This window comes from Dermacentor variabilis, chromosome 4 (genome assembly GCF_050947875.1).
Source record: "Dermacentor variabilis isolate Ectoservices chromosome 4, ASM5094787v1, whole genome shotgun sequence".
Lineage (NCBI taxonomy): Eukaryota > Metazoa > Arthropoda > Arachnida > Ixodida > Ixodidae > Dermacentor > Dermacentor variabilis.
Genome location: NC_134571.1, coordinates 151,167,288 through 151,180,617, shown reverse-complemented (window position 1 = coordinate 151,180,617; position 13,330 = coordinate 151,167,288). Strand labels below are relative to the sequence as shown.

General features: G+C 46.0%; 1 protein-coding gene across 1 annotated transcript in view; it reads left to right on the top strand.

Moving 5' to 3' along the window:
* Nucleotides 1–13,102, top strand: part of LOC142579896 (venom metalloproteinase BumaMPs1-like) — a 158,085-nt gene extending 144,983 nt beyond the window's left edge. The window contains exons 11-14 of the mRNA XM_075690568.1: nt 2,412–2,579; nt 2,655–2,799; nt 4,934–5,035; nt 12,905–13,102. Of these exons, the coding sequence (XP_075546683.1) occupies nt 2,412–2,579; nt 2,655–2,799; nt 4,934–5,035; nt 12,905–12,958 (469 nt within the window). The 3' untranslated portion in view covers nt 12,959–13,102. The remainder of the gene's footprint in view (nt 1–2,411; nt 2,580–2,654; nt 2,800–4,933; nt 5,036–12,904) is intronic.
* Nucleotides 13,103–13,330: the final 228 nt, after the last annotated feature.

The window sequence follows — 13,330 nt, the reverse complement described above, 5'->3', positions numbered from 1 at the left end:
TCAAATCGTGGTTGTGCCAAGTAAAATCCCCTAATTTCTGGCCTCCCGAGTGCCTGCGAGCGATCGATGGCGGCTTGATTCCTTCTCGCATTCCATCCCTGCGCTTTCGAGATATAGCCACAATGCTTGGCTCACTGACGCACGCTTTCAGAATCATCCACATCATATGCAGCACGACCACGACATTGGAAATACTATTCTAGTGTCTATATATTAGCTATCGCATTGAAAACAAGTCGTTGGTTAGCATTACCAGCTGGGTTCCTCAGAAATAATTTTTACAGAACACGCGTTGATGCAAAAGAAGTGAAGTTAAAGAAAACGTAATTAACTCACAATTCTTTGCCCAAGAAGTTTCCAGGGAATGAATGTTAAAAAGTTAGCCTGCGCAGTTAGTGACACAATGAATGTCACCCACCGTGTGAACTGGTACCAGCTTTGCAGTCCTCCACTCATCCACGAGTGATTGCCACTTCGTAGCGACTGGGTGAATCTTTGAGAGAAACTTACTCATTAATTTACTTTTATACTCTTCAAGAACAGTAATGTAAGCTGTCGGTTACAGCAGAAGAAGAAATTGAACATCCTGGATGCGTTTTGAAATTCGGGAGCCGTCCAAAGGAATCTCATTCATCAGCCCAAGATGCCAACTCAGGAATCGTGACCAGGTAGTCAGTAAACGATAAGTAGAATGTGTGATTCAAGTTCTTGCAGCACGCCACTTTTAGGCAGCTTTTTTAAGTATTGCCAAAGAAAAATGGCATCGCGTTACGCAGAGCGCATGCAAGTTCACAGGCAAGTGAGAGCTCAGCGGCCCAATTTGTGATCAAATGAGATTTACAGAAACTGTGCTAGATGCTTGTTTTCCTTTTTAGTAAGAGATTGAAAAATATGTAAAACTCTGGTGCTTTCTTATATAACAGTGAAATGCGCCAAACAGGAATGCACATATAAATAAATGCAGTCATATCAGTAACTTTAGCACTAAATGTGACCAGTTTACACAAACAGATCGGACCCAAAATGATGCGAAGTGTGAATTGATGAAACATTCAAGGTGATTGTCGATTGCTCGAAACTGTGCCCTGCTATATTCAAGAGCAACGTTAGAATGCTTAAGACCGCACGGTGACTTAGACTAAATATTGAAGTGAACGACTGAATAGTCACTTTGTCCTGGCAATACTGTAAGCGGTGAGGCTAATAAAGGATTCGTAGTAAAGACGAGATCAAAAATGTTAGCTGATTACGCAGGGACACGAGTAGCTTCTGTAGCGTCACCATCCCTGTCAGCATCATGTGCCATCATGACTCCTCGCTTATCGCGTGGTTTGTCACGATCTTAAAACAACGCGCTCTCATATGAGCCGTAACTACGGCACGGCTCATCGGCCGCCATAACGTCTTCCTACAATAGTCACCCGCGAAAGCGTGCTTTCCGCCGAGCGGCCCACTGGCCACGGGCGTTACGCCGCTCATCCTGTCACTTCCACCGTTCCGGCCGCCTCCAGAAGGATAGTTTGCCCAGGTGGCATCTGACAGTCATTATAGCGCAACGGTTCAAATGCGCCATCCTCCTCGACTCCCACCTGCTTTAACTCCGTACCCGTTGTGCCATCGCGTACACAATCGCGCGGCCTCACGACGATATGCGCTCTGCTATGCTGGCCTTGTATGGATCCCAGTATTTGCCGCTCCCAGAGCTCGACTGCGCAACCGGTTTTTTATCCAACCCAAAACAGATCGAAGTAAAACGCACAAGCACAGAAGGCTTGTTTGTAGAATTCTCATAAGTCTGCTCTTCCTTTCCGGAACCAGAACCTGCTCACATTCGCTAATGCCCACCAGCTGTGACTATTGCTTTAGAAGAATGAACCGTAAGCATCGTTAATCGGTTGTAAGCGTATTCTGAGAGTAAAGTGTATATAATTCATGTTGGCCAAATTATTTGCAGGTGCCTAAAGGGCGTTCATAGATTTACGATGCCTCTACTCTAATAGCAAGTTGTTGTTCTCGTCACCACTCCGGCACGCCTAACTGCCACGGCTAAATTTGAAAAATGTATCTCGTTCAACAATGTTCTACACAGAACAAATCGCGTGTTCTCACCTTTTTGCTAGTACCGCTTAATATAGCCAATAACTATATGTAAACTATTATCTCCTCTTTGAGCTATTGATTATATTGGGCGACGCATCTTCAGTTGAGGTTAAAGTAAAATTTCTGCAGGAATTATAACTTTCTTTCTATAGAAGATGCCAGAAACCAAATTGACTAACTAAATAAAAAGAAAGTGTGGCGTAAATTCAATTCGACAATTTCATTACGACATGCGCTGTGTTTTTTTTTTTCTGTATGTACCTATTGCACAGAAGTTGCCAATGCTCTAATGTTCATTTCCCTACTTTCAGTCTTGGCTGTGCCCACGACGGGGACGGTGCTTACAATTGGCCGCGTGGACATATTGGGTCAAAAGACTGTGATTGGAATCTTGGCTTCATGATGAGTTATAAATTTATAAAGCCGAACATGTACAGGTTTTCTAAGTGCTGCCAGCGAGAAGTTATGAATTTTTACAAGTAAGAATTTTTGCATTTCAAAAACGTGTTGCGTTCCTTCTTTACTTTACTAGAGTGAAATTATATCCCTCACAGCCGACCAGAATACCGGTGTCTTCTTGTGAAGAACAGCCTACGAACCAAGATATATTCTTCCAAACTCCCTGGTTCCGTCTCAAGTCGTCAAACATATTGTGAAAAAGTTTACGGGCAGTACAGTAGCTACATTAAAGCAGACATGGTAAGTTACCGTTCTATCTTCATGAAAAAGGAGTCAATAATGTAGGCATTCGAAATAGAGCTATTTTCCTATATACTTCTGCGGTCAGCACACCCCGAATGCGAAAGCGCATGGCACACGTGACCCCCAATGATACATGTCGCTGGCCAGTCCAGGGCTCACGACAGCACGCAGCTCGGCGTGTGGCAGCTGTCGACATTGTAGGTGATTGCTTTGGTTGGAACATGCTAACTTGCGATAGATTCACTTACACGTTTGTTTAAAGGTGTCGCACGGTTGGCTGTCGTGTGCATGAAGACCCTAAAAGCAATGCTCTGTGGCACTGGCTAAACAGCGACAAATGAGCTCGTTTTTTCGGGTCTGAAGAAACTGTTTTGACATGCATTCATAACATTTTTATTGTGTGCACCGCATATAGTATTTCTATTCGCTCTTGCCGGTTCCGGTGTTCAAATGCCATTAAAATTAGCTATGCACATAGTAAAGTGCAGCAAAGGAATGTGTTCTTCTTTAATCCCGAGGTTTGCAGCACTACTCCACTTGGGCTTCCGAGACGCACCCCCAGAGTCGGTCTACTCAAGTAAGGAATAATGCCGCTACGGATAGCGACGATAGGTTCGGTCAAGGATTCAGGTGGATGGAAGCAGACATAGATAAAACTTGGAGACAATTTGTATATACAACGTTTGACAAGACGTTACAAATTGAAATACAAGGTGGAAATCAAACAACAGGGGTGATCCTAAATCGGCAAAGACGGTGGTGCATAGCGCGGCTAGTTGAGTCCAGAAAGCTTGGCCAGGGCAACGGGGCGAAGTTTCCCGACGTCGGTGCCCGACCCCAGACATTTTCAGCACAATTGCGACCGAATGGTTTTTAGTATGGTCCGGCGGTACACCAAACACGAACCTTGAACGAAGATTGTCGTGTGAATGTTCCGTCAGCTATTTAACATTCGGCTTCTTCTACGGCCCCTTTATTTACCTCAGTTTAAAATGTTTGCCCCCTCTGCCTAAAAACAACGTAAAAAAGGGAGGGAGTCACAACTGCATAGCAGTCGTAACGCACAAAATTCGGCAGAGCCCAACACAATGGGCCCAATAAAATACTAATAAACAGGCAGCACCTGAAAGCTAAGGGGACACGGTGATTGACCTATGTTGTGTCGCCCCGTACCCGCTCTTAATTGAGGGCCCTTTTTGCGAAAAGCGATAACGTGGGACCGTAGTAATTACCGACCCTATGTCGAAGAAAGCTGCAAATGAGGTACTTTGGGCTTGCAGACATTGGTCATGTAAGCACGTGTTCAGAAAAAGGTTCCTACAATGGTCAACTGGTCATGGTCTCAGAAACGCGTTTCCACAATGGCCACAGTGCGAACAGGGCGTGGTGATCAGGACACAGCAGCGGTCGCGCATCTATCAGCATTTGATGGCAGAACTGATTGGCATTAACTGGCAGATAATTGCTCATTAATGGGCGCGAATCACGTCCTTATCCTCTCCCAGTGCTTGCTCAGGGCCAACCTGCTCGCGTATACATCTGGTTACCAGTAATCACTTTCGCCCTGCTTGACCCCACTGTGAAGCGCGCCGTAACGATAACAGACATCGCCGCTGACAACCACTTATTCGATTATGTTTCGCTCGTCAAGCGTAGACCGCTGGCCAGATATCGGTAGGCGTCTTACTCATTTGTAGCCGTTCTGGTCGACGGCACCAAAATGGAGGATAAGGCCGATTTCAAGCTTCGCGAGCTAAAATGAAGGAAATAACTCGCACTTTTTCAGTTGCAGGCTTACACACATGCTAAAAGCAAAGTGTGATATTCTTTTTGTGTTGTATGATATTCCTTTGCTTTGCCCTACGACGCTACGGTAGATTGAGCCTCCCCAATGCTGCTGTAAAATACCCAAGATCACTGGTCTCGATAGCGATCTCTGCGATCACCTGTGAGTATGCGATATGCAGAAGAAATATTTAGTGCAGTGTTAACCTGACGGTGATATCGCACGTAGTAAACCGTTCGTTTCTGTCTTAAGCTAGGCTTCGGCACGACAGTGCATTTATTTAAACATGTTGGTGATAATTCTACATAACATGTTAGGTGATTTCGGCACATTTGTTTTTTGCAGACTTACTCGACGCAAGGGTGCATCGTGAAGTGCTTTATAAGCAAACAATGGGACAACATGCTGATTGGTGCAGTCGACGGCGTAAAATGTGGCAACAGAAAGGTCAGGAAGCATGTTCATTGTTTTTTTTCGCCTTATTTTAATGTGTTGTTCTGCGTTCACGGGTCTATATATTGTGATTTAGATACAAGAGTAAAACCGAGATAAATGAACATCACCGTGAGATTCCAGACAAACTGATTGCGATGGGGGTGGCCAGAAGCTTTCATGCACGAAAATACATTTGCGCCAGTAAATGAACTATTACCATCCCGCCGCATACACAACAAACGCGTAGGAGGCCGCAACGCCAAAAAGCCATTAGGCTTTCTTAACGCATTATTCCATTCTTCCCTACGGAACGCGCAACGTGCTGATGCCTGCGCAGACGCACGAGTGCGTAAACCTTCACCGAGGAGACGGTTAACCTTCATGTGCACATTCCCTCGTTCTTCTCCACGGCGTGGAAGACGCCGGCGGTGTCCGTGTGCGCGTGTGTGAGCGTGAGTGCCTTTACATCTACTGCGTGAGTGGCGCTGGGAAAATCCATTGAACTGACTGCTGTGTACCTAGAAACGGCCGCAAACGTGGAGTGTGTTCGCTCTCTACTTCATCTGAGTGAGGAGCTTCTGAAAGCTCTACAAAGGACTTCTCCGTAGACGGACTTCTTCCTTCAGCACCTCTCTCCACCATGGAGCTTGCAGAACTGGCCACTCCGTAACGATGTATTGAGAAGTTTTTGTTACTCATTGCGTTAATCATCTCGCACTTCTACCTCACCTCGTGAGCCGCTGCAAACAGAAGTCAGCGACACGCACCGGTCGAGTACATATATAGTAAACGACATCCACTCGTAGTCTGCTCAACACTGCGGCGTGATTGCCTACGCTGCATTCTTGACTGCGAGGTTTGGTGAATGCCAGGATTTTGCTGCTGAGTTTTACCCCGCTTTCTTCAGCGTAGGTAACAAAGCATGTAAAAGCTGCAGTTGTCACCTAGATTGTGGGAGCGTCAAGGCACTTGTCTGTCCAGGCGAGAAAGCAGCAGTTAAATCACTCATGAATTTGAAGCAGTTGCTTAAACAAGGACTGCTGGAGCTTGCGAAAAGAACAGAGTTGATGAAAGCTATGACAGCGTGGGAAGCGCATGATGTCGAGTTTTAGAAATGCCGTGAGACAACTCGGGGGAGACCAAGAATACAGGTAGAGGCGCTCTAGCCTAAAAGTGAAAGAGAAAAATGTGCACATGATATGCCAATTAGAAATCTTTCCAGCGGTGCGTTTGAACAACAAGGCAACCTGTACTGGAAAGACATGCGAGCAACGCCCCAAAAAAATATGCCTTCACATTGGGAAAGTTCCGAAAGGTCGCGCTGCTGCAATTAATTGTGTTGGGAGCTTGATATAGATGCAGCGGCAGATAAGACGGCTCCCGCTATTCGTATAATCATTTTAAGAAGTGAAATTGATTATGCCACGAACAAATACTGTGTGAGGGTGATTCTAAGAGAGTGACTCAGGAAACAAGGAATTCGTGAGCAAGTAGAAGGACTCCACAAAGGTATTAAAGAACTAAGACACGAGTTGCGCTGTAAAGAAAAGCTCGGTGATCTTGAACGGACAAAACCTTGTAAATTCGCGATTACTGTTCCTCCAAACACTTGAGCTCGCTGAAACGCCATTAGGTCAGGAGACGACGGTAAATCAGCTAAATCAGAAGCGCTGCGTACTAAGATTGGTAGCGCCCACACATTTAAGCCGAACTACCTTCTCCGCGGAAGCCGTACGTTTGACGGTGGATTCAAGCACCCAGCATGAGCCAGACGCGTGGCAGGCGAAGTTTGAGAACGCCTCCATGTTATACCCAAACGAGCTCGCTGCAAAACCAGTAGTAGTTCCAGCACGAACAGTTCCAAGCGGCAAGCACGAGTCAGAAACGCTGCGCTCTGTCAAAGCAAGCGCGTCCTCGTCAGAGCTGAATAGACGAATCGTAAATGAGAACGCTGCAAAGGCGGTACTTCGGGAAACTGTGGTTACAGGAACATGCCCAGCTCAACACAATTGCAGAGCTCATTTTGCAACGTGAAAAAGCACGTGAAATAAAAAAGCAAATTATTCCGGCTGTCGCTGCGTTGCATGCTCATTTTCACCGCGGCTCTCGGATTGACAATCAGCCCTATCCAATGCCTCCCTGGGAATTCACCAGCATCACAACTAATAAGCCAACGAGGTTACGCCGCCGCGATACAACAGGTATTATCGACGAACACAACATCGTCGATGCATCATGCGTTAACACCTGCCAAGTCTATACGGATGCTGCCATTCTCCCAGACGGCGGAAGGACATCATTCCTGAGTACAACGCATAATTTCATCAGCGGCCACCAGCGCTATTTATCTACAGAAGCCAGCGCTCTAGTAATGGAACTTCAAGCCATCCACGACGCTGTGCAAGATGCGACATCTAAGCTGCCTACCATCAGGCAACTAGATATCTTCACTGATTCTTTAGCGGCTATCCAGGAACTCAAGAAGGTTGATAAGGCGATGGAAATCTGCGAGACAATACACACTATGAATAGTAAGACATCTACTTGCGTCAAGGTACACTGGATTCAAGGCCATTCAGCGAACCCTGACAACATTGCTGCTGACCAGCAGGCACACTGCCCTCCTAATCCTGATCCTCCACCTATTCCCCTCCCACCCCAACCCCGTAACTCGCTGCGAGCCCGTAAAAATGTTCTCCGGCAGGACACACGCGCTCTTATCCCACCGTGTGTCTGCTCCCTCCCCCTTCACCTTACTAGGGCGGAGGAAGTTGTGCTTAGGAGGCTTCGGGCCGGGGTGGCCCTTACACCGGCTGTTGTCTCAAGGTGGAACTGGTCGCATTTACCACTGGGTGCTACGTGTCCATACTGCTCCGTTCCTGTGGTGGAATCAGATGCATACCACCTAATATGGACATGTACGGGTTTACAATCGGAACGCTCGCGTCTCCTACTGGAAGCCGGCCTCCGCTACAGTGTGACAACCAGCTATGACCGCTGGATACATGACAACAGATTCCACAAAACAATGCTCCAATTCATACACAACACAGGCCTCACAGCACACATATAATACACATATACAGTCCAAGAATTATGACTTAAGGCCAAGCCTTATCGCAATAAAAAAAAAAGAAAGCAGGTACGTCCTCACTTGCGGAAATGATCGCGCGCAAGGTGGCGCGCTCATTTTGGCAGTGCTCGTGGTGTTTGCTCGTCTCGTGTCCCATCTGCGGTTTGCTCTGTTAACACCAGGATCTAAAACCAACAAGCCCAAGCTGTTATTCTAAAAAATTCTTGCCATGAAAGCGCCTTTGGCGGCACGCGTCTTTAAGCGCACGGCTTTGCGCGTGCTTATTTCCGCAAGTGAGGCCGTACCATTAGAGCGAAATGACAACGCCGCGAATACAGAAGTTGGATTGTTTACAAATTGCAGGCGTTCCTTCAGATGTGCCGCATTCCGAGAGCCGCAGCACTTCTGCGATAGCTCAAGGTGTAGATAATAATTCACACCGTGATATGGAGACAGACGCCCGGCTAATCGTGAAGAGGGTTCAATATGATGCGGTGCAAGTGCAGCAAGCGCTAGACATTGCCCGAAACTAATCGGGTAGGTACGTCTACTTAGACTTTTGTGGCTCCAACATCAGGAAGCCGAATGAGGCTAGAGATTAGCACTTGCGTATTGTGCCCCGAGGGAAATGACGACTCTTGAGTATCAAACATCTAGGGTGATGATCTAAGCGAAGATTCAGCTCTGAATAATCGGGGCTTTGAAGAGAGGAGTTGCACGGCAGCAGGGAAACGGAGACCAATCAGCTGATCGCGCGTAAGTCGTATCGGCAGGATATTCTGCGTCTTTGGAATGCAAGTCAGCGCTCCGAGGACTCAGGTTCGAGAAAAGCTGGGTGTTTCCGCAATAGAGAGCCACTTCTGAGGAAATGCGACATACGGGAATTTGTAGGTAAGCCAACCGATCAAGCGGAAGCGCTCGTAAAGCTAGTAGGCATCACTTGAGGGTCTTTCGCTGGCTCGTGGACGAGCCAGTGATAGCTCTATATCAATGAAGGCTTTAGTGACACGCAGGAATCTTCAAATGAGGCAAAGTGTATTGCTACGCACATTCAAAATCTACTACGATTATATAGCAGGAACGTGTCACTTTGAACACGGAGATCCAGGGCGAAATCGCCTACGCCAACCAGGTTTGACATTCAAAGCAGCGAGGTGTCGGGTGGCACAGGGAAACGTAATTTTTCGCCCCGAGAAGAGTGGATGTGCTTTTCGTGACATAGAGGTAGAAAACGACTTCGAGCCAGTACCCAGATCACAGGAATAAACTGATTACGTAGGTCTGAAGATGCCCGTGAGCGCGGCACGCTAGTTTTGATGTATCTAGCAGGAGATGGAAAAGAGCGAGCACCCCGTTCTCTATGGATGTCTAAAGTGAACCAGTCGCGTGAATGCGTACAGCGCTATTGAGGAAGGGTGCTCGTGCACTGTATTCTGTTCCTGAATTGTCACGCTACCTTGCATGTTTGAGTTCTAATATAAACTGGTCGCTGCCCTCAACGCTCTGCATGACATGCTATAAATGTTCTCTAAAAATGACCTTCTCCTGCTGGAGCCTCGTCTTGTAGAAAAATTATATCGAGGTGCGTACGACAAGGCGTGCCTCAGAGGTTAAATCAAATGGCCCAACAAACCCTTTAACGCAAGAGTACAGTTAGATGAGTATAAACTCTGTGTCTTTTTTTTGTTTCGCGACTCAGTTTTTGAACTTTTGCTTTTGTTTTACAATTTTCGGTAACAAAATGTTTAAGTACGAACAATTTATGAGTGAGATTTTAGTGCTTACGCTTTATTTTGGTAGACTAGCCTGACAATTTAATTTCAGCCTAGCGTGACATTACCAACCTAGTTCAAATTAGTGATGTAATTTGGCGACATGGACTGGCAGACCTCTATGCGCATTGGGGCCTGGCCCGAGCTTGCAGCTCAAACCAGTGGAAAGTTTCGTCTCTCTATCTCACGCGTTTGCCAGCTGAGCTGCTGAGTTATTGGTGTGCTTCCAACTGGCACCGGCGTCATGAACCAGAGACTGCAGTTCAGCTTCACAAGGTTTGCAGAGGCGTTTTTCCCCTTGGAGCGAAAGACCCTTCGGAAAAGTTTGTGCACCGCATACCGGTGGGCTGCTGCGGGTCAACCGTATGCGGGTACGACCACCAGTGGAGTCTACAAAGAACAGGTGCTCTTCGCTGTCTATGGGGAGCTGTATCCCGCTGGGCAGCCTGTTAGGACTGGCCTATGCGATGATCAATTTTTGTGACACCGCCAAAGCCACGGCAAAAGCCCCGACGTTTGAAATACGCCGGGCTACCCGGAACTGTTGAAGAATGCCTCAGAGATCTCAACGGAAAAAATACGTTAGCCTTTGCTTACGCATTCTGTCTTCCTTCCTCAAGGCGCGTGCGACGCCCTGATGTCTCTCAGGGCTCGCCAGTGCTGTCTGACTTCGGTGAATGGGACGGTTAAGACCTGTGTACTCGCTCCCTCTGCCTCGGCACGGAAGACGCCGGTGGTGTCTATGTGTAAAAATGTGAGGGTCAGTGCCTTTCCCTCTGCTTCGCGAGTAGTGATTGCAGAATTCGTTGAACTGACTTCCATGCACCGAGAGGCGGCCGCAAGCGTAGAGAGCAGTGGCTTTCTCCTTCTTAGCGATGGCGTTCCGATTTCGATCGTCTCGAGTCTCTCTTGGGTTCCTGTGTTCTCCTAAAGTTCCCGATCACTATGTCCACGCTATCTGTACAGTCTCAGTGCACATTATAACACTCAAGGATGCTCTGGTCGATTGTGAATCTCGTACAAATTCATACAACCTTGCTTTTTCAATACTAGTTCATTTCTCATTCACTTCATGTGTAACGAGTATGTTCTTTGCGCGTACGAGAATACTGTTAGTATACGGGAGGAATAATGCGCATAAACTATCATAGCGCACGTTACGTAACGCTGCTCATTCACTTCATTACGGAGCACCCATCGTGAAATCCCCTACTATCCATACAATAGCGAATGCTCGGTGAGTTTCTGGTCATTCACCAATAAACATGCCATGCAGTCGCGGTTAAGTTCTAATTGGGTTTTCACACGGCCACCTTCGAATGGCACTTTTGTGCAGTCGTTCACATTAGCCCGATGCAAATACCAAGCAAGGAGCATGGGGCACATGCTCCAGTTGGAAGCGCTCTAGACCGACGTTGTCGGTATAGCGCGCTATAAGACAACCTAAGGACCCCAACCTGCTTTCCGTGCGTGATGAAGGAGCGCGCTCTGCGGGTTCCAACCTAGGAGTTGGTGAGTAGGCGCTCATGCCAGCGTTGGCTTCCGGCAAATTGACGTTTATTTCCGTCCTCTTTGCACTTTCACTCTCTCAAGACTCAGTTCACACGACATGTTCGTACATTCGTGCTCTAGTTTCACACAAACGGGAGAAATCGTTGCCCGATCTCTTTTAAGTAGCACTAGGATGTGATAAACGTTGTTCAGCGACTGTTAGATTTAATATATAATTGTGAATGTTTTGAATGATCAAGCTATCCGCCTTCCTCCGAGCTGTATTTAATTACTACAGTTGGAATATTGCAGAACAATTTATGCAGTGCCGTACCTCTGATAGCAGTCTCAACAGGTCGTCGCGTGTCAAGTTCATAAGTTCTTCATCGTCGACAAGGAACTGCAGCAGCTTTGCAGTGCCAAGTTCAGAAAACACGCGAAATCCGATAACTAATGCAGAGGCATTATAAGACTCTTTGGATGGCATGTTGTGTTGCCGGGAGCAGTCGCCAAAAGTCGCCGTTAAACTACTCTCCGAAGTTTTTGCATGCGAACTACGTCGACTGCCTAACTATCAAGTTCGGAGTGCGCTTGCCTAACGCGCCCATTTCTTTTGCAAGCGTCCCAACGTGGTTACATACATTCAGCCTATGGGTAATAATTAAAGACAGTACATCAAAGCAAAAGGAATCAATGCATCAGTTCAAAGGGCACATTTCTCAGAATGAAGTAGAGATACGTAAAATAAAATTTAAATGTATTTAACAAACAGTAATCAACGATGCACGGTCCATCGTAAGGGTACCAAGCGACGGTACCATATTTAGCAGTTATACGGAACTGCACTTAAGCACAATAGCGTGCGATATTAAAAACGCATTTTTCAACGTAACAGCAACAGCATAAAATGAGAGCTGTACCACTCAAGGTTTGCTCACGGAGAAGATTAAAAAAAATTCTGAATAGGCTTCTGCCCAAAACTTGTTGCCTAATCTGCCAATAAATTTGAAAATGCATAACGGAATATATTTTTTGCACACCTGCGCCAAACAGCAGTCAATACATTTTATTTTCTGCTTTTTAACCTTTGTACTTAATCAATTTACATTGCCGTGAAAGGAATAAATCTTAATTTGAAAACGTTATGATTCAGATCTTTAGCGCATTTGCGTCTTTCAGAAGTGAAGCGAATGTGCATGCGGCTACGCACTTTCCTTCAAAACATTAAATAAAATTCTGACGCATAAAGTGATCTTGTGATAATGGTAGAGAAAACGCCCCATTCCCACGTTTTCGCGTGGTTTATTTACCGCAAGTATTAGCTCGAAAAATAGCGAGTTGCCTGGAGAACTGTGTCATATACTGGCAAATACAAAGAGTCCATCTCTTTTATTTTTATACTTCTAGACCCCTTTAAGCCTTTTTTGCAATCTTATGTATCCTCTCATATACATTGTTTATAAAGGCTTATGATATACATGCTGGTGAGCTATATTGAGCAGTTTCATTCAAATCACATATTAAAACATTTTCCTTCTTTTACAGGTGTGCATTCTTGGCAATTGCACTTCTAAAGCCGAATTGAATAAATTGGAATGATTTAATAAAGAACCAACCATTTATCGATTTACTCCGAACCAGGTGCATTGAGGTACTAGATATACTAAACGCACCTGTTTGTCTTCATTAAATAATAAAATTGAGAAGTAGCTTCGAAGGGAACTAATGATCTCACGTTGCAGATTCATTTTTACTTCAGAATTAGAGCAGCCTATAAATACTCTCCATATCGAATTAAATTGTATTTTGGCCTGCTTTCATAGTTTCACCACGATAAACGCTGCTCTACCTCTGCAAAAAAGTCCTTACAATTCTATATTTATATTCGCACCACATCGGATCTTGAAGCCTATGGCAAATATGTCCATAGCCATATCTTTGCGTATGAGTGAGCGATGGAGGGCGCATTCT